Source organism: Coptis chinensis, chromosome 7 (assembly GCF_015680905.1).
Source record: "Coptis chinensis isolate HL-2020 chromosome 7, ASM1568090v1, whole genome shotgun sequence".
NCBI classification, from domain to species: Eukaryota; Viridiplantae; Streptophyta; class Magnoliopsida; order Ranunculales; family Ranunculaceae; genus Coptis; species Coptis chinensis.
In genome coordinates, this window is record NC_141462.1 from 79,337,908 (window position 1) to 79,358,891 (window position 20,984).

Below are 20,984 nucleotides of genomic sequence, written 5' to 3' on the forward strand. Positions count from 1 at the left end.
ACCCTCCTATTAACTTGTTGCCTCTTGCACCATATAGATTTGTATACAATCACTTTTACAAAAAAAAAAATAATAAAATAAAATAAAATAACTTCGTTGCCACATAGGCTTTGCCCATGTAACAAAGAGAGGGCGATGTTCTGGCCCCCACAAATGTGGCCCAATAAAAGCCCAATTCAATACAAGCCCACGCTCAGAGCTTATCTACAAAAAACCCCACGCTCAAAGCCCATGCTCAGAACGTATCTTTAATAAAACCCATGCTCAGAGCCCAAAAAGCCCACGCTCAGAGCCCATGCTCAGACTTATCTATAATAAAGCCCATGCTCAGAGCCCAAAAAGCCCGCGCTCAAAGCTTATCTATAATAAAGCCCATACTCAGAGCCCAAAAAGCCCACGCTCAGAGCCTATGCTCAAAGCTTATCTAGAATAATGCTCACACTCAGAGCCCATGTTCAAAGCCTACATACCTACACGTAAAATCAATATCAATTGCACACATGTTTTGGCGAGTCAAACAACTTCCACAACTTTGTCCACATTCAATATTCACTTCCATCAACTTCATATCGTGTGACAGTTCTCTCATGTTTTGTGAGTCAAACAACTTCTACAACTTCGTCCACATTCAAGATTAATTTTCATCAACTTCATATCGTGTGCCAGTTCTCCAACTTCATCCCACGATTAGAATATTGGAGAACGAGGAAGTAACTATCACCAATCCTACCTATAAAATCCAACCTTCGTCATTTTCCAGAACTACGCATCAAAACTTGATCCCAAGCAATATATTTGGGTACGTAGGCAACTTCAAAACCGAATTTCAGTCTCAACTCTCCCCATCAAACATCTCCTTCACAATCTCATCCGAACAAGATCACTTCCGACCAAACTGGTGTGTGTTTTGACAAATCTTGCTGAAACAATAACTACTTTTAAAAGACTTTCGTTTTTCTTCGATATGTTTCAAGATAGTTGCCATTCACAGGATTGGTTTATTTACCTGGAGCAACTTGTAATTTTATGGAATATTAAATGCAACAATTGCCACAACAGTAATTTGGATTGTTCTATAAGAGAATTACAAAGCATGAAGATCTTGTGGATGATGGTTGAACTACTAGAATTGATGCTACAGCCAATAGGTCAGATGACTAGCTTTTCATTTTGAAAATTGTCATAACCATTGAGCATTTTGTTTGAAAAGCTAGAATACTAGCAACATTCATGTAGGGAAATTGTTGATTCATAGCCACATACATAGTGCAAAATATCAGAATATGGGTATTTATCGATATTCAATTTCTGAATATATATCGTAAATATATTCCCTTCTTTGGAGATATTTGACATTGTTTCACATACAAACATCGTGAATATATCCAAAATATCAACAAATATCGTAGATATTGTAGATATTTCTTGATATATCATGATACATTATTTATATTTATTTGAAATATAATGGTAAATATTAAATAAAATTGTTATATACACAAAATATCGCCAAATATCTCCAAATATCACAAATATTGCAAATATCATCGAAATATCACCAATATTTGCAGTCGTATATATCTCTTAGCATATCGTGATATTAATATATTTTTTTTCTAAAATCTGGATAGATATCCCCAAATATCGCAATATATCAGGATATTTTGTACTATGGCCACATATGCACAAGCTAATCTGTAAGTTATATACATGTACAGGCAAAGACACTCAAAAACTATCTAAACCATCACAATTGCTGTACTTCGCAAATGTTATGAGAGCAGGGGCGCTTCAATTTGTTCACTATTATCATCTGTATGATTTGTGGGGGAATCATCAACTTTCAGCAGCCAAGCATGACATAATGAGATAATCTGAAGCATTAGGAAATTTGCGGTTAGTGTTTCCTCATATTAATATTACTGTACATGATTAAGGGAGGAAAAAATTACCAAGGAAATTGATGCACACAATAGGCTGAAACCTTTGCAATTGAACGGTGCCTTGCTTGACAGGAACAGCGCTGGCAGTTTTTAATATGTAAGAAAAGAAATAATCTTTTTGGGACTTTTCTTAGCCTCGGAAGGCATCTTAGATTCCTAGATTAACCCGTTGCATTAACTAAAAATAAGGAAATTGATCAACTCACAAGTCAATGGACTCATTGCGAGTGGTGCTATAAAACTTGCAACGGATTGCACCCCAGCAATCAATCCTTGTGCTTTTCCCTGTAAAATTGATGCAGGTTGAGGTCCGCAGAACAACAAGATATAAGATTATATGATACCCTTTACAGGAAAGTAAATGTACATTAGTTTAGGACTTTAGGGGAACCAAATCAAATGAGATACGTGGAGAGTAATGTTTTGTCTAAGACAGTGAAATATTAAGAATGAAACACAAGAAGGATTTCAGGGAAAACCTGAAATGCTAGATGTGCATACTTCATACTTGTTACCTTCTGTAAAATCCCAAAGATTAAAAGAGTACTTCTGATTGTTTGTTCCCAACTATTGAGGCCCATAAGGTACTGGTAATGCAGTGACAAACTGACAACTAGAACTAATCACATTTAAAAATTAACATAAATTGCTAATTATGAAATATATGCATGACTCGGCCCAACCAGTTTGAGATATGGGCTAACTAAAAATAATAATAAAAAATAATAGCTTAAACTATCACTCCAATATGGGGAGAAGCTAATTGTTCTGCAGACACAGCTGCAAAGCATGGATCTAGGCTCATTGACAACCAGAGTAGAATTGAAGATGGAAGAAGCATCCAGATTTACAGTACTATAGGTTTAGTTAATTTGGTTTGTATTTGTGCACTGATTAGTAGATGGACAAGTTCCAAATTGAATGAGGCGACAGACTCACAGCACACTCCCTTTGTACACTTCCAACTATCTATATCTTAATATTAAACCTCCCAAAAAGGGTATTTTTCGAGCTCTATTAAAATTCCACGTCATCTCCTATTAAAACATAAATTTCTCTCCTATTTGAAAACGGAAATCCTTTTTTACAATGGGAATTCCTCTCCTATTATAATGGGAATTATTCTCCTATTGAAACAAATTCTAGCACTTTTAATTAAAGCGGGAATCCTTCTCCTATTAAAACAGAATGTCTCTCCCAATTGAAAAAACGGGTTTTTAAAACTTGATTAAAACTTCATTAAAAATAATTTGTTAGAAAATTAAAATGGGTTAGCAACTAAAACGGTAGTCCCAATTTTCTAAAAAAAATCTAAATGCTTTCAAAAGAGCCGGTGCATATGCACGGGCCTACAAGCTAGTAATATATATAATGCTTACCTAGCAAAAAAATAATAAAAAGAAACAATAATACAGGGATCTTCAAGAACCTGATGCGCCGAGGTCGATGCTTTAGAGATAACAGCATAAGTCTGCACCGAAATGAGATATCAATAGTCAATAGATGAAATCTGAAGAGAAAACCTATATTTGCAGAGGTGATACACTAAGACATCATTGGAAGAGAGGTGGAAGAATATATGCTATAGATGAGGTACATACAGATGGTTTCACGAGAACATAAATGACTCCAAAAGACGCACTGAGGTATGGCACCTGCATCAGTAGCAAATTAATTGTGGACTCCTATAACATGTCATACTAAGGAGTAACAAGATAAAAACCTGATAAGCTTGACAATACATACCCAAGGTGCCCAAGCCAAACCGTAAAGAAGCGCCTGCAGAAGACCAAAATATATATGACATTCAACTTGTCTGCCACTGATAATATAAAACGGAAGGTATCTGAATAAGCGACATTACAAAATACTTACATAAATGATTGACGCAAGTAATGCGATGCACAGTATCAATTTGTCTCCAAGCAAAGGATGGACAAGTGGAAGCACCAAAATCTAGTAGCAGACCAATGACATCTAGATCAGTGCAAAAGCATAAAACAGAGTTATACAATCAATCCCTATCTGATCACCTCCTCCTTAAGATTTAATCTTATGATTCTGGTTATTTAAATGATTCTGGTATTATTAGAAACTCCAACAAAACTAGGTTTAAATGTTTCTTCAAATATTTACTGGTCATCTAAACTCATCATTAGGGGCATGATACCACAATGAAACTCCAACAATGTTCACTAGCACACGTATCATTGTACATTGTAGTCATCTTCAGTTCAATATTTACTGGTCATCTAAACTCATCATTAGCACACAGACACACAAAGAAAAAAAGAATAATGCAAGGATCCAAAGACTGTTTTACTCTAGCAAGACCCTTGTTTAACTGCATGAAGATCCCAAGCATCTACAAGCACACTAAACACGAGACTGAATATCAAAACCACTAGAGAAATTTCTCTCCAGGAAATCTGTATACTTAGGGTGCCAAATTGGAAAAATCAAGAATGTTTTGTCAACGTGACTGCCTCTGTTCAATACTTACATTTGCAACAAATTCTAAAGAGCAAAAAACTCATCCCTAGATCAGATGCTTAAACCATCACTCTACTGCTATACCAATTCTACAACAAAAGCTATACTCTGAATCTTTGATACCATTCTCAACTGTTCAGATTGTCTGTGAAAGATTATGAACCATAATGCCTCAAACCTCTAGCGTCCAGCAAAATGTTCTAAACATTTCAACCGGGTACTCAGGTTCCTAAAGGAATACCAATATTTCATCAGAATAACTATTTCACACACCAAAGCAAGAATTGTTTGTTAATGCATTGGACATAGGCATGCCGCTTAATTCTTATAGCATATTGTTTCATTTGTTTGCATTTTCAATGACTAGAACCTGCGAGCCTATTAAAGGAGCTTTGTGGTAAAGTTGATATCCTGCTATGGAACATACAGAACAAACTAACTCCATAAACACTGCCAGTTCCCAAACTTAATTCCAGATCTCAAGGCATACAATTCCTGAAAACTTCCTTTTATGTCAGATTACCATAATAAAATAATCTAATTATTTAATTGATCTAAGCATAAGTTTGCAATAAATGCAATATCCATAAATCGTATATGACCACCGTAAGGAGGTCTTCGGATCCTCATTTTGCTAATATAAGGGCCATCAAAGCAGTGTGGTTAGAAATATTAGTAGAACCAGTGCATGTACCATCTGCCAGTACTCTTATTCAAGTCCTAATTACTTTGGCACGTGCTTAAGTAATTTCGTAAAATTCTGTGCAATTCTGTGTTACATTCAATTAAAAACAATATGCTAGTCCTATTTTAATTCGGAGATCTTGCACATGCAAATCTGTGACCTACTCCATTGGCTTAGGGAAGAAAGGGGAAAAGTTACTACTTTTCTGTCAAAATCACGTTTTCACAACAAACAATAAAAACATTACAACCATTTCCAGTGAAAATAATCAAAATATGGTTCACACATACTAACTAGCAACTTTTCTCCCTTTTGTCCAACATCATAAAGAATGATACATTCATCAAGAAATTGCTTTAGAGCATTTGAAGTACTGATTTATCACTTTTATCCTAAAACCCTATATGTCTGCACTCGGTAAGTTGTAATAGAAAATAGAAAATAGAAAATAGAAAAGTAGAAAAGTAGAAAACACAAAGTGGGGAGACGACCAAAATGAGGTTAATATGGAGGAATCCCAAAATCAGGTGTAAGCCAACCAAAATAAGCTCAGTGAAATAAGCCTTATACCTGAGAAAAAATAGAACCTATTCCCACCATCATTAATATTTCTGAAAATTGGTTCTTGTTGAAACCAAAAGCTGACTTCAGATAGTACTGCAACATAAATTTTGAACATGACAAAACATCAAGCAAGTTGAATAAATTACAGTAATGTACTGTAATCTTAATGATCTGTTAATAGCTAAGTTGGATAAGTTGCATGTATAGGGTAAACTCATTTTGGCTGATATCAAGTCAAACTTCAAGATAGAAAGAACAATAATCACTAGACATCAGGCAAACACTCGTAAGGGAAATACGGAAAACAGGAAAATATGTTATTGAGAATGAAATGATATCCTAAAACAAAAACTGGGCAAAGTTTTAGAACACAACATTACATGGAAATGATCTCTTGATGTTAAATGCCTCCTTTTGTGCAGGTTTATGAGAACAACAGAAGATGAGAAGAAGAAAAATGTTTTTGCAAGAAACAGTCTCTTGTAACACATTTAAGTATACCGAAAAACAACGAGACGGGTTAATCAAATAGATTGGAAGTTTGCACATGAGAACAAGTTGCTGCAAATATATATGCAAAAAAGAAGAAAAGGACCATACTAATAATACACTGGTGATTCCAGACATTCCCAGTTCATAGAAGAAGGAAACATAAGCGATGCGCTTCATTGTAGTACTGTGGAATGGAAAAAAAGGGTTACCAAAAGTTTGTATCAAAATAAGTTATGAGATAAGAATTGTCAATACATAGAACGTAGAAAATAAAGCAAACAGGATTTATAGCACTGGAGACTGAATTTTTCACCAGGAAAATTTATATTCACGTGGAAGCAAACCTGCTAACGACAACAGTGACAGCATTTCTCATTGAGTTATATCGTTCCTGTAGGACCTTGAAGATTGCAGTCCAACAAGATGATCGTCGATCCTGCCTTGGATCTGATCTAACTGCCTCAAACAGAAACACTTTCATATAAACTGGACAAAATATCAGCAGGCCTAATGACACCTGAACATACAGCTTAGTCAGTAAGATAAAATATTGCACGACTTAGACACTAGATAAGATATGGTGCTTAAGTTTGAAAAATCATGCCTCGAAAATATATTCTCCTGGAAGAAAACGTGCCAAAATGTTTCCCACAACATGTGCAGTAGAAAAAAGACCAGTAATCCATCCAAAGGTCGCTGGTCTCTTATTTTCCTCCACAATATCTGCCTAATAAAGGCAAGAGAAAAATGTTAATTCTACCATAACTACTGTCAAGCCTCACGAACCCAGAAGAAATTCCTATAATAATTTACCACGTAAGCAACAGCGATGCAGAATATGCTGCCTTGACTTATGATAAAAGAAACTGTACGAAGTACGTAGTAAGCATATACAAATCCCTTTGAGTTATCCCAGGCCAGTAAAGCTGAAACAAGAACACATAGTGAGCAGTACAAACAAAAAAGTGATAGTACGCCTGTAAGGAAGCTGCCAACTCATTCAGGCAAGTTGGTTCTAACAAGAACATAGTTGAAGGCTTTAAGCATTACAAACATACTGAGAGACCTGAAGTACATATTTCAGTATGTGGTAAAGGTGATAAGAGGAAAGCATGAAAGTATCATTGCCTTTGATGCATTCATAAGGTACAAATTGTGAGATATCATACATTATGACACCCTCATTTCTTCACTGTATAATAGTCGTCATCCATAAAGTTTGAGGAATTTTTTGGTCCCATTCATTCTCCCTACTGCTTCTGTCCTCCTTTCATGGCAGTTCTCATTTCAGGTGTCTTTTTCCTCAGCTAAAAGCCACTTTCTTGTCCATATCCCCTTTATGTTTTCCCAATCATATAAAGTCCTTTTGCATTCACATACAAATATCCAAGTTTGATCTTTTTCAATCTACATAAAGCAGTGATTACCGCAAAATATCTTCTCCGGCAATTGAAATTTACTGCCCACTATTCTGATTCTGATGATTTAGCCCCTTTTATTTGTTCCCACCAAATGAAAAGTTTCACAATATCACATGCACACTGGGTTGAATGAAGATGAGAGGAGGAGTGACTTTTGGACTTTATATAGATCATTTGACTATAGTGCTCATCCCACACAAGGAGAGATGCTTCGAATCTCGAGTTCATTATGCTCTAACTCATGCGTCTATTGGCAATATCATCAAAGTAGGACGGTACAAACAAATTCCCAAAATCACTTTGCCCTCCTTCAGTTCAACATCCAACCTCCACTCTAAATCACTGCATGTCCTTGATACTACAAACTTCTTCATCATAACACATCCCCACAATCACACTGGTGCCTCCAAGACGTCCATTGTTTGCCTCTACATCTTGTACCTTCAAGACCACAATCCACCAGCATTTTGATATACAAATCACTATTTTCATGCTCCGGTAAAAGATTCTGCATTAATCACCTTTCCAACATATTTTTGGAAGCTTTCCACAAAAATACAGTTTTATGGAATTAAAACTTGTGGATCATAGATGATCCCATACAGAAGTTTGAGATATGCAAAAAAGAAAAAGTGTAGTTTCTCTGTCCTACACGGCTACACATACAAAACACTCTTTCTGCAATCTTGTTTCCATTAATTTATTACAAGTATGTTAACTGAAAGATAAGATGTAAGACTGAATTGATCCCCAAGTCTAGAAAGTATGACTTAATCTCAACCAATAAGTATCTTTTTTAGGTCAAAACAATTGTGCCATATTATATAGATTATTTTTATGTTGGCAACATTTGCTTGTTAAAATGTCCTATACCTTTTCAGTTTCTGTTGCTAGTAACTTACCTAGCATGAGAGCCATAATATGTTTGTGATTTCTCATGAAATAATCTACAAATTTCAATTATTCAAAGAAATTAATTACCAAAAGGGATTATAGTCGTTGATATAGTAAGAAGAAGCATTGGCTTACGACCGTAATCATCTGCAAGCTGTCCCAAGAGCGGAAGAACCACCATCTTGAAAATACCAACAATCTACAAGTGAAATAATATGTCATTGCTTTTCTTACTTAACGTAACAAGAAAAAAAGCGAAAGAGGCAAAAGAGAAGATACACATTGTACACCATCGACATTGTAAAATTTCTAAGTTACATTGACATCGGATACGTGTGTCCGTTATCGACCACGGATATGAAGTGTCGACACGACGAAATATCAAAACTTGAGGTATATTATATACAATATGTATGCGTGTTCGTCCGATCTATGCGGACACATGGATCACGATATCCGACCGCGGATTATTTTTGAAATATGGTGTGTCCATGTTACATAGTAAAATTGTGTATAGTAATGTTTTCCTCGAAAAAACGATCTGAAATACAAAGTCCATAAACCATACTCGAGTTGAAAATAAGAAGTTATGAAAACCAACATAGCTTTGTTCGTCATGAAATTATGTCAACCATGAAAACAAGTATACGAGATAATTAGATGTATTCGTAACATAAAGAATGAAGGGGTTATGACTCTCGATAATGAAAACGTGGGGATACCGGACAAGCTTAGAAGAGCTCCAAGGATCAAGACTTGTAGATGGTATCCTCCCCGACAATTGACATAATCAAGCTCAATATGGATGGGGCATCGCAAGGCGGTGTTACTAAAAAATGGATGGAGATATTGCCTTGAGGCTAGCCTTAGGCCTCTTGGGAGATTAGCTAAGCCTCAATGGGAGCATAATCACAAAAATCTCTAATTTTTTTCACAAAAGCGTAAAAAGTCTCCAAATTGACAAAAAGTTACCGAATTTCAAAAATCGAATAAACAATAATAACGGTAAAAGTCTCCTAATTCTCGATGTTTTCCGATTTTTAGCGATTGTTTTGATGATGGATAACTTTCTATTCTTTTATTTTAATATTTTATTTTCTAAACTGTAATTATTTGTAGGATATCATAAGATATAACAAGACTTTACATATATATTTGCAAATTTTGAATTTGATATATGCTTGAAGTAACCTTGACATGATGCACAATCACGCACTGCATACTATTTTATGTTTTATTTATTTATAGGGTTTCCCAATTTTTTCCGATTTTGGTTAACAAATTTGTACGAATTAACGGTTTCATCCTTGCCGAATTCCGAATTTGTGACTACGAATGCCGAATGGGAGAGTATCCCAAGTTCCTTAAACTTATTTTCTTTCATTTTTCATTTTTTAATATTTTATTTATTTTACCTTTCCTTCTCACAACCACCCTTAATCTTCCTTTAAGAGACAAAATAACGTTGGTTCATATGGAAAATTGTTCAATTTCGAAAAGAAAAAAAAAATAGTCAGTTTTTTTTATCATTAAGGCTTAAGCCTCAAGCGACTCTGAGGCTCGCCTCAATCCTTACAGAGTCACGAGGATCATGCTACAAAGTATATAGTAAAATGTCTAGCCAGCAGTTTACGCTTTTGGTATTGAATATTGAATATTGAAAACCGGTGAAATAAAGCAAACACAACGACCAAGTTAGATCATTGAAGGTTTTAATACGGGTCAAAGACAAAATATGAAAATAATAAGAACATGAGCTATGTAGCTCGCCAAAACTTAAATCAAACATGCACACTACAATTGAAGATCAAATAATTCTAAAACTTGAGCAACAAGATTGATGAATTTACCGTTTGTTGAAGACCAGTGAGGTAAATAGCTTCACTACAAGTAGTTTTACCAGGACAAAGAGCATTCGTAGTGACATCTACAAGTACTGAAACTGTCATTTCTTCTGCGATCCAATGAACAAAAAGAGGAATTAGAAGATGAATCAACGGTCTTAGCTCACTCAAGTTCTTCTTCACGTCCATTCTCTCTCTCTCTCAAGGATAGAGAAATAAATGTGCAAGTGTGAAGTGATCTCAGTTTCAATTATTATTATGATTTTATATCTTTGTTTGAAACGCGCGACTTTGTTTGTTGTTGACATCACGTGAGTTTGTTTGTTTTACACGGTCGAGCTTATGGTGTACGTGCGTAATATGTGTGTGCGTAACGTGCGTTATGTGTGTTATTTGAGTTGTTTAGATTAAAAGTAGTTATTTGTCGTGCGCAAATGGTGGTGGAAGTTTTTGACACCAAACTTACTCCCAAACTTGCTAGAAGGCCCATAGCACGTCCTCAACAATGTATGTACGCAGTTGAATAAATTTTGGTTGTGATTAAGCGAATCAAATTTTGGTTGTGATTTGCAATATACTCCACCTAATAAGCCTGTTAAGACATGGGATTATATCGAAATTATTGAATTTCCGTTATCCACCGTTGTATATACTTATATCTTAGCTTACGTTTGCATTTTTTAATATAAATCCGTGTTATTTCCGGTTATATTTCCGATCCACCTAATATATCGCCTGTTACATGGAACCTTGTTTCGTTAAGTAGTCACTATAAAACTTCATAATATATTTCATGCTCGCATTCCAATTATCACAAAATCAGTCTAATCATTGTGGATATGCCTGTTTGAACTTTGAAGTGAAGCATATATATATTGCTTCTTGTTTCAACTTATCATATTTGTCAGAGGTTCAGATTGCTTGTATGTTTTAGGCCTGATTGACCTGGGATCAATTATTTATTATCAATTCAAAGCTAGAATCTGTTGTCCGGGAATATTCGAAATTCAAATAATGCATACTTAAATCAATTTAATCAGATTTTAAAAAGATAGTTGGGGCCCTCACAGATTAGGTTTTTTTTTTGGGGGGGGGGGGGGGGTGGGGGGTTGGTAGATATTAGCTTCCAAAGTCAAATAAATGATATAACTTTGGATTATGAAATATTTGGACTCATATGCTATACAAGGTAAATAGGTAATCTAAACTAAAGCACGTACAAGTTGATAGAACGGGGTGATGTGGCTTCTTGGGAGCATTCTCGCCAAACTTGAGAATTATTGGTTTTTCAAAATCATTAAATACCTGATAAAAATGAAAATACTAATCATCAAACAAAAAAAACACATTTGTCCATTAACACAAATACCATAAATAGTTATTAATTGACTTAAATCCTGCTAGTTTGAAATTCCTACGCAATATCATTTGAATCTTGTTTCAAACTACTAAGTAGTGTACCACTACTCATTTACTCTCATTAGTCATTACACAAGCATGCAAAACATAACAGAAGCAAAGGACGCTAAATCAGAAGTTGAAGCTCCCCAAAACTCCAAATCAAGACATATACAATACCATTTCAACGAAACAAAATTTACTTACAAATATGTATTATGGCATCTCGATTGCGATAATGTCAACAATGGTAACAAATTATGTTTTTTTTTTTATAATGATAACAAATTATGTAACACATAGGAGAGACAGGAATATACACGTACGATATACTTCTTGATCTGATGATCCTCATCAAACTCGTAACTCCAATCAGGAACATACAATGAGAATGTTGTGATCATGTAAATGAGAAAGGAGATAAACCCTGCAAGCCTGGAACATTGATAATAATCCATTAAAGTTTTGCATTCTTACGATGAAGATTTCTTATATTTTATCTTTTGCATCTTATATTGCTCACCATTGCCAACGATATGCACTGAAAATGGAGAAATGTCCTGATTTAAGTACTGTAGGTCTGACCTTTGTAGTGAAAGTCTCTATTAGAGCGACAATCAAGTATACCAAAGAAATTCTCTGCAAGTAAAATAACGAATTCTTGAGAAATTATTTGAATCGGGCAATCGGCTAAGAAATTAGATAGCTCTTGCTATGATCAATTGGCGTAGAAAGGCCCAAGCCTAGTTACCAGTCTCTGGATCAAATCATGCATTTAGAATCGTAGGATGGAGTAGGATTGCTAACTCAACCCAAACTTGTGTTGTTGCATGTTATGGGTCTAGTACAGCCCAAGTTGAAATTTACCCTTAGTTCCCTGGGCTTTCACAGTTTTGTTTTTCTAAAATATGAACAAAAAAAAAAGGGTTAGCAAACCTGAAGAATGCCACACCAATGGATTTGCTTCATGTCAATTCCATAAGAGAGGTCGTCAGGAGCATGAGAGTAGCCACCTTCAATCATATAGAAAGTTGTGTTAGAAAAAAGCCAGAAAAGTTAACAATAAGAAATATTTTGTGCAGAACTTTTATTTCTAAATTTCTTCCATAGATTACCTTGCAAAATAATTCCCCATAAGAGAAGCTTTATCGTTCTAATGATAATTTTCTTAACCGTATCTCCCACTTTTTGGATTCTCTGCAAATTAATATTAGAACAGCTAAATATGAGATCATCTTCATTCGGTTTCAAAAATTAATCTTGCGCAGTAATGTAGACACATGGATACACTACTATGAAATATGCTAGCCAGGGATTTATAGGATGACAAAGCCCATTAGAATTACCTAAGCTAGCTCCCACAGCATCACTGTAGGTATAGTTTCTCTTCCCTGTAAGTGGATCAGGTGATCGGTAACAATCGGCCAGTAACGTAGAAGTGAACAAAGTAATGAGTGCGAACGTCATGAGGGCTATTGGGCCAGCTATCCAACCCAACTGAGCTATATAGCCCATGCTAATGAGAGCACCTCAGAACCGATAACTGCAGTTATTATATGTGCACTTGCAGTCAACAATGTCCCTTCACCAAAAACATGCAAACGCAATCACCATAAGAAATCAAGATACAGGTAAAACAAAGAATGAAACAACTACTTAAAAAACATAATGAAAAATTAATTATAAAAATACCAGTTCGTTTAACGCGGCCATCATCATCGAAAATGTCACCATCTAAATCCTGTTGACATCCTTTATGAAATTCGAACTCATCCCTTTCATTTTAAAGTTTGACACTTTATTTATCAGATTTGAAGCTGAGGTGAAGTGTGTTTACGACTTCCTATCAGCTTATTTGTATATTTTGAGGTTTGAACATATCGTCACTATATTTAGCACGTAACTTAAGTGCAAGAGCAATTGCAACACCCACAATAAAGAGAAAAAACGGCATGATGAAATCAGCCAAATGTGCAACCATTCCATGGTGAATGATCAATCGTGCCACGCCCCCCAATCATCCACCAATATCATTATCTGCACGCACCCGAAGAAGGCAAAAAAACGCAAGTTAAAATGCTAGTCCATCATTTCCCAACCCACATAAGGCAATCCAATGCTTTCTTTCTTTTCAGATTGGATTGGAGGGAGAGCACCTTAAAATTTACCATGAAATTGGCCTAAATAGTGTCAAGGTAATCAAGTTCAGAGCCACCTAAAGATTAGCCTCTCACATGGTATAAGGTGAGTGCAGTATTATGGTGTTAAGGATATTGAACAATAAGGCAATAATGCAGTGTATAACACAATGAGGGACTCTACCACGTGTATATGGAATAGTAAAGAAATTAATGATGCAGTAATCCTCTCTAGCCTATTTAAGAAATTGATTATTCGGTTCTTTAAGAAAACAAACCGGTTGATATTGCGGGCCATTGTAGATCTCCCATCCGGAGATGAACCGATTGGTCCGGACATGATAGACATGGGAAAAGGCCTAGCTTGGTGAACGGTCAAGAGATAGGAAGATATTGGCCTAGAAGAAGCTCTATTCATGAGGAGTCCCCCGAATGCAATTCTGAGAGGAAAATTTAGCCCAAACAAATGCAAAGACAGGTTATGGAGAACCAACTCAAAGATGGTAACACCACTAACAAAGACTGAATTTACAGAAACAGAAGAAACTAATAGTTTTATCAACTTGGTTGTCCTCTTATGCTCAAAATTACCCTGTCACACTGAAATTATGATTTTAAGAAATTGTGACATAAAAGGGAAAAAAGAAAAAGAAAAAAAGTGGCATGAAAACCACCATTCAACTTGGTTTTTCCCTTAAACTTGGAAATTCTAATATTCTGGAAAAATATGCATATGCATTGGGGCATCTTTGCAAGTGCTTGTGTCAGATATTCAAGGTTGAATTTTATCTTGGATGATTCTGATTACATTTCAAAATGTATAGCTACAATGTACAACTTGAAACTAAGTTTAGATTCATTTCAAATTAAGAATTTCAAGCATCAATACAATATGTCAACGTACCTGGAAATGAGATCAATATGGACAATTCGTGTAAGATTGCTTCAAGATTCACGTTAAGCCTTTGATCTGAAACACAGTACTAAAATGAAAGAGAACTTCATGGACAACTTTGATGTTGAGAGAGTTCTGCTTTAGAAGAAACAGTGCTAGCATAGAATAAAAGAGATTTTTTTTTTTTTTTTTTTTTTTTTTTTTTTTTTGTAAAAACACATGGGTTACTACTTACTATCACAATGCAGCACATAAACTATTTGTACTATGCTCTATAATTTCTAAACCCATAAAAACACCTCCTGATCACAGTTCCTGTACCTACTTTCATACAGTTTCTACTTTACATCTGTTTAAATTGCACTCGATGACAAATCAAATTCTAGCAAACACAAAAATACGGTATCATGTGTGCATTCATTTGGTAAATGTTGTGATGTTTTCATATTAAGTTGTATTTGCTGTTCAAGCAATGACTCCGTGGTTGTTTCCATATACAAAACTATTTGAATTACTGGTTATAGCCTTTTGTGCCATGATTAGGATGACCAAGGAACTGATCACGGTGAAGTGTTTCACTATTTGAAAGGGTAATTTATGAATGTTATATCAGTGTTCATATTTTATCTTTTTTACTTTCTGACTAAAAGAACCACAATAAGATCCAATCAAGGCATAACACGTCATACGGAAAAATTAATTCATAAAGAACCAACAAAAAAAACAAAGCTACTGATTTCTTTTGTAAAAGAGAATGTTAATTCAAACTAAACTTCATAAGTAAACCCACCAGCAAACAATAAAATGACAAACCAAATGACATGATGGCTTTCAGACAAATAAACCATTTAGCTTCTCAAAAACTCACCTGGCTCAACGATGCCACAGGAGGTATAGGGTCGGGGGCAGTGTTGCGTCCTGTAGGCAATGTCGAGGCTGACCTCTGAGAGGGGATACTAAGCTGTTCATATAGAGCCATTTTGTTCCTTGGAGGTGCCCTTGGTCCTCCTTTCTCTGTATCATTAACATGAAGCCTAGGAAACATAGGGCCTGTGTTCTTATCCTCATCTTTCCCACAGAACCAACCCTTCTACAGCAAACTCAGCTAAATTACTACGACATTTTTCTTCAAAACCAGTTCTTACAACAATACAACAATTCCAAAAGAACCAACCACCTGAATGAAACAAACAATCTGATTTACACCAATATATTACAACGAACATACACTGGAAATACCAAATACTCTTTCAAGTTGCGCTTCTTAAATTGCGTGATCAGGACTATCCTCAAAATGCAATAATTCAAGAAGGACCCAACATGGTAATATAATGAAACAGCTTAAATAGTTTTGCTGAAAAAGCATTTATGATTTGCTAACAGGTGCTGCAGCTTTATCGCCGGAAGACCCCTGACCAGGAAATCTTCGAGAGTCATCTCACCGAGAGTGGGTGGCTTCTCCCTTAATTACTGCTAGGCTTTCATTCTTAAGAGGGGTTTGGATTATTTTTCCAGGAAGCACACATGTCGTGTTTAAGGTTTCTTTTTGTTTAAGAATGGATATAAGATTTAAGATTGGAGATAAGATTTAAGAATGGGTTTTTTTAAGAAAAATCTGATGTGTCAGTCTCAGAGAAAAAAAGGGAACTGATGTGGGTCACTGGGAGCATTCTGAGGTCCTTAAATTAAATTGGTACCAAAAAAATTTAAATAAATATATGGCTTCGCCCGGACTTGAACCGGAGACCTTCAGTGTGTTAGACTGACGTGATAACCAACTACACCACGAAACCCTTTTGGTCGAAGATTTGGTAATAAAATAAATGTTCGATGGCTGAACACTACTACTGTCTATAGAAGAAGCCGGATGAAACGATCATCATGCTACAGCTCAAATTCAATTAATTTAAAAAGATGAAGCATGAACAAACACTGATGAGCCTTCCAATCTAAACTATATTATACATACTATACAACATTCAAAATCTTCATATTTTAACACATTAAATAGTGGCTTTCATTCATACGGTATATAGTAGGAGCTTAATCACAAGCTCTCTTCTTCACATATACATGGAAGGAACATTTACCAAGAAACTACCTAACAATGAACGGAGTGATTTTGATCACAAGCCCTGGGAAAACATCGTCTGGATCATGGATATGTGGATTCTCTTCAACAATGTAGGGGTCGCTGCATTTCTCGCTTATAGTATGAAGAGTTTCACCATCTGCAACTACATAAATTTCATCACAAGGCCTGTTGTTGGCCATTCCCTGATTCATCATTAAGGATGACTTGGTCTCACTTGAATCACAACAACTCAACAAGAGTACTAGTGCCAAGAATAAAATACAATGCCATGAAATTTTGTCTGCCATTGTTGCTTTGGTTGTTGATGATGAAAAAACTCTTGCCATGATATATAAGACTTTCATTCCTAGATGGTGTTGTGTTAAGTTTCTTCAAAGGTATGATTATATATAGGTAGCTTGAGGTTTTCTAAGGTTGGTGGAACTTGGAAGAGAATATTATGATACATTGAGTAGTACGTACATTTGAGTGTATATATATGCAAGAGGTTTCTTAGTGGTTGGAGACTTGGAGTTGGTGGAAGATTTGAGGGTGAGTTGAAATGGCACTCTCTTGAGCGTAGCAGTTTTACCTGCTTTATAACTAAATGGATTAGAAGACCATATTTCTGACCAATTGATGTTTATTTTTTTTTTTTTTATTTAACTAAATACTTATTATTAACTTATAGCAAACGGGTCATACAACGAGTTTCTGACCAATTGATGTTTATAAGTTATAACTAAATACTTATTTATTCTGACCAATTGATGTTACTTGCACTATTTTTCGTTTTTTCAGAGGTTATATGTAATTTTAAACAATGCCACTGATTTGCTAGTTTTTTTTTTTTCAATAGTCTGACTGATTTGCTAGTGTGTAGTACTGTGGTCGACTGGTCGGTAGCAACAAAGTGTGTATATGTGCGTAAATTCAGTTCATATCGCTTACCATATATATTCATTTAAGAAATCAACGAGGTTTGAAAATAGTGGATAAAATGAATTAAATATAGAGGCGGTTATGTAATTTGTTTTGGACTAAAATTGAATTAAATAAAGCATTTGGAGCAGAACATTCCAAATCGTGAAAAGGTTTTGAGTCGGGGCAATCGCAATTCGCATCCAATAAGTCAATGAGACTAACAACTTATGGGGCATTGGGCCACCAGAAAAACTTCAGCCCTTCAGAAAATTGAATTGTGTTTTTTTTTGCTGCATAAAAAATTTCAAATTGTTGATTGCCAAACTTTGAAATTTTCAATGGTCCAGACTAGGGGTGGGCAATGGGCCGGGTCGGGTTAGCCCGGCCCTAAACATTTAAAGCCCTTCAAATATTAAAGGTCGGGTCGCCCTAAAGTCGTAAGATAGAGTCTAAACCTAAACCCTCGATCCTTTACCCTACCCTAAGCCCTCTTTAAAGGCTTTAGGTAGGGCTATATATATTTTTTTTTTACTACATCGTTTAAAACTCATTTATATTACAAAAATGTCTGATAATCTACAAACTCAAAGTCCAACCAATCTAGTAATAATCAGTATAAGTCCAAAAATTTAAAATGCACATCCACAATCTAATGAAACCAAAGTACATCGAAGTTCTAATTTGTTCTTCCTTGACTCAAACCTCACTAAAATTACATTTAACATTGAAATACATGTAGACAAATAATTATATTATCATTTTAAAGGAAAAGTAATAGATATAAAAGAATAAACATAATAGTTTTGGTTACTGGTCAAATGGAAGTTGTTAAACTATTTGTAATATCATAAATTATTTCTATAATAGATTCAAACAAATATAATATTACATTTCTTTTAATTTAAAAGTGATTCAAGCTTTGTATATGGAAATGAAAATATTGGCTTTTGAACAAGTGATGGAGAAAGGTTTGAGATTACAAATGTCATTTTTCCGACAAATGTTGTTTTGGTTTTATGTTACAAATGTCCGCTTTATTTTGCTTTTAAATGGTGTGAAAGGAAACTTTTTTAGTTTTAGACTTGGCTTGGATGAGAATAAAAATATAATTTATAAGAAATAAGTGAGAAAAGAAATTGAGAATAATAAGTTATGGACTTTGACTTGATGATCAAAGGAATAAAGTCTTATTTTTATTAGGCTAGTGCTCATTGTTCTTCATAGGCTGCTTAAGTTGACAAGTTTTTGTTATATAAGACAAGTTATTGGAAGTACCCTTGGGTGTAAGTGATAAATTCTGAAAGAACAATGTTATTTTAATTGAAAATATTTAACAAAGAGTTGGACAATTATGGTATGTGTATTTATAGTGAAAGTGTGAAAAGCGGGGCGGTTAGGGCTTGGTTAGGAGCTTGGTTAGGGTTCGGGTTAGGGTCGAGCTAATGAGGGTCAATTAGGGTTAGGACCTATGTTTTAGAATCTTAGCCTAGCCTTGCCTAGAAGGCATTAGGGACGGCCCCCCCTAAACTCTGTGAAGGCTTTAGTTGTGAGGGCTTTATAGGGCTTAGGGTCGGGTCGGTCAGGGCCGGGTTAGGGTCGTTAGGGCCAAATTCCCACCCCTAGTCCAGACCTCAACCTCCATATGGTTATATCGGTTAAATTTTCTTATTCTTTTTTGTTTTTTTATTTATTTACTAACTTCCTGTCACGTGGCATAGCCATGTGTGCGGTCAGCCGGGGAGGAGAACAAAATGTTAAAATTCAGCCAGTGGCATTATCGCAAATTATTGTAAAACCGAGGGCAGTATCTTAATTTCGGTCAGCTAGTTTGGGAAGGGCAGAAGAAAAAGTTAAATTTCGGTCAGTGGTAATTTACAAAATTGAAAGCAATGTTCTAAAATGAGAGAGAAACGTCTAAATTTCACTGTAGAAATTGACAGTTTTACCCCTCTCTCACCTATGTTATTACATAATACATTTTTGAACGGGATCGTAATAATGGAACCCATTTAGGGGTATAATCGGAAAACAACACAGTTCACGGAGTCATTCTTTTTAAAGTAGTATATTTATTTATTTAACAAAACTGTTTTAAATGAGATTAGTAACTATAAGAAATTGGTCCCAACTCCCAAGGCCCATTTTGCGTGAAAATCACTCATAGAACTAATGTTTTTTTTAAATCACTCTTAAGGACAATTTTCGGGTATAAATAACCCTGAAAACCAATTTTCAAGTGAAAATAACTCATAAGGACAAATAGTCCGGATTTGAAATAAATATTTTCCAATTTTACCCTTTCAGTTGTTTCTATGAACAATACATGTTCATACCTTCTGTTGATGTATGAATAGTGATTGTTCATACCCAAATAGGTTAATGTACCTCATGCAATATGTTGAGGTATGAACAATAATTGTTTATAACTCATGTTGAGGTATAAACAATGATTGTTCATACTCCAATATGTGTTATTACTGATGATACATTATGTTGAAGTATAAACATTGATTGTTCATACTCCAAATAGGTATGAACAATGATTGTTCATAGCTCATGTTAGTATGAACAGTGATTGTTCATACCCCAAATAAGTATGAACATTGATTGTCCATACTCCAATATATAGGTGTTCTTGATCATACATTACGTTGAGGTGTGAACAGTGATTGTTCATACCCCAAATAGATATATGAACATTAATTGCTCATACTCTAATAAGTATTCTTACTGATCATACATTACGTTGATGTATGAATAGTATGAACAATGAATGTTCATAGCTCATGTTGATGTATGATCAATGATTATTCATACCCCAAATAGGTATGAACAATTATTGTTCATACTCTAATAGATGTTCTTACTGATCATACATTATGTTGAAGTATGAATATTAATTGTTCATACCCCAAATAGGTATGAACAATGATTGTTTATAACTCATGTTGAAGTATGAACCCCAAATAGGTATGAACACTCATTACTGCAATAAATGTTCATACTGTTCATACATCACATAATGTATGATCAATAAGAACAATAATTGTTCATATGAACAATGAGTGCTAATAGCTCATGTTGGGATATGAACAATGATTGTTCATACTCCAAATATATATGACTAATGATTGTTCATACTCCAAATATATATGACTAATGATTGTTCATACTCCAATAAGTGTTTTTACTGATCATATATTATATTGAGATATGAAC

General features: G+C 34.9%; 3 protein-coding genes and 1 non-coding gene across 6 annotated transcripts; all 4 read right to left on the reverse strand.

The window, feature by feature from the left end:
- Nucleotides 1-1,553: 1,553 nt before the first annotated feature.
- On the reverse strand, nt 1,554-10,573 carry LOC147489142 (uncharacterized). Its single transcript, XM_086569914.1, has 14 exons — nt 10,343-10,573; nt 8,580-8,691; nt 6,991-7,103; nt 6,782-6,904; nt 6,522-6,694; nt 6,286-6,361; nt 5,692-5,778; nt 3,819-3,899; nt 3,690-3,722; nt 3,545-3,598; nt 3,373-3,414; nt 2,150-2,228; nt 1,953-2,023; nt 1,554-1,874 (listed from the first exon to the last, which is right to left on the reverse strand). Exons 1-14 carry the CDS (start codon nt 10,523-10,525, stop codon nt 1,773-1,775), a joined length of 1,329 nt encoding a protein of 442 aa, XP_086426040.1. The 5' UTR covers nt 10,526-10,573; the 3' UTR covers nt 1,554-1,772.
- Nucleotides 10,574-11,470: 897 nt separating this feature from the next.
- Nucleotides 11,471-12,905, reverse strand: LOC147489143 (uncharacterized). Its single transcript, XM_086569915.1, has 5 exons — nt 12,850-12,905; nt 12,671-12,747; nt 12,258-12,373; nt 12,061-12,169; nt 11,471-11,641 (listed from the first exon to the last, which is right to left on the reverse strand). The coding sequence occupies exons 2-5, from the start codon at nt 12,701-12,703 to the stop codon at nt 11,510-11,512; spliced, it is 390 nt and encodes a 129-aa protein (XP_086426041.1). The 5' UTR covers nt 12,704-12,747; nt 12,850-12,905; the 3' UTR covers nt 11,471-11,509.
- A 1,870-nt stretch (nt 12,906-14,775) lies between these two features.
- LOC147489144 (uncharacterized) lies at nt 14,776-17,308 on the reverse strand. Of its 3 annotated transcripts, none has more exons than XM_086569916.1 (3): nt 16,869-17,308; nt 15,636-15,944; nt 14,776-14,842 (listed from the first exon to the last, which is right to left on the reverse strand). In XM_086569916.1, exons 1-2 carry the CDS (start codon nt 17,204-17,206, stop codon nt 15,896-15,898), a joined length of 387 nt encoding a protein of 128 aa, XP_086426042.1. In that variant the 5' UTR covers nt 17,207-17,308; the 3' UTR covers nt 14,776-14,842; nt 15,636-15,895. The 3 variants fall into 3 exon arrangements, with proteins under 3 accessions (XP_086426042.1, XP_086426043.1, XP_086426044.1); XM_086569917.1 differs by having other exon boundaries at nt 14,780-14,902; XM_086569918.1 differs by having other exon boundaries at nt 14,838-14,855.
- On the reverse strand, nt 16,487-16,560 carry TRNAV-AAC (transfer RNA valine (anticodon AAC)). The gene has a single exon. It is a non-coding gene; the product is annotated as a tRNA-Val (tRNA).
- Nucleotides 17,309-20,984: the final 3,676 nt, after the last annotated feature.

Bases quoted from the DNA above. Each gene is read 5' to 3' on its own strand.
- LOC147489142 (XM_086569914.1), bottom strand. From the start codon at position 10,525: ATGGACGTGAAGAAGAACTTGAGTGAGCTAAGACCGTTGATTCATCTT. The intron at 3,415-3,544 runs GTATGTACCTCA...ATTTCGGTGCAG, and splicing joins ATGTTCTCGTGAAACCATCT to ACTTATGCTGTTATCTCTAA. The intron at 2,229-3,372 runs GTTCTTGAAGAT...TCAATTTTACAG, and splicing joins CATCGACCTCGGCGCATCAG to GGAAAAGCACAAGGATTGAT.
- LOC147489143 (XM_086569915.1), bottom strand. From the start codon at position 12,703: ATGAAGCAAATCCATTGGTGTGGCATTCTTCAG. The intron at 12,374-12,670 runs GTTTGCTAACCC...TTTTACTTGCAG, and splicing joins ATTGGTGTGGCATTCTTCAG to AGAATTTCTTTGGTATACTT. The intron at 11,642-12,060 runs GTACGTGTATAT...CATTTTTATCAG, and splicing joins ATCAGATCAAGAAGTATATC to GTATTTAATGATTTTGAAAA.
- LOC147489144 (XM_086569916.1), bottom strand. From the start codon at position 17,206: ATGAAAGTCTTATATATCATGGCAAGAGTTTTTTCATCATCAACAACC. The intron at 15,945-16,868 runs GTAGTTTCTTGG...TGTTTCATTCAG, and splicing joins ATCACTCCGTTCATTGTTAG to GTGGTTGGTTCTTTTGGAAT.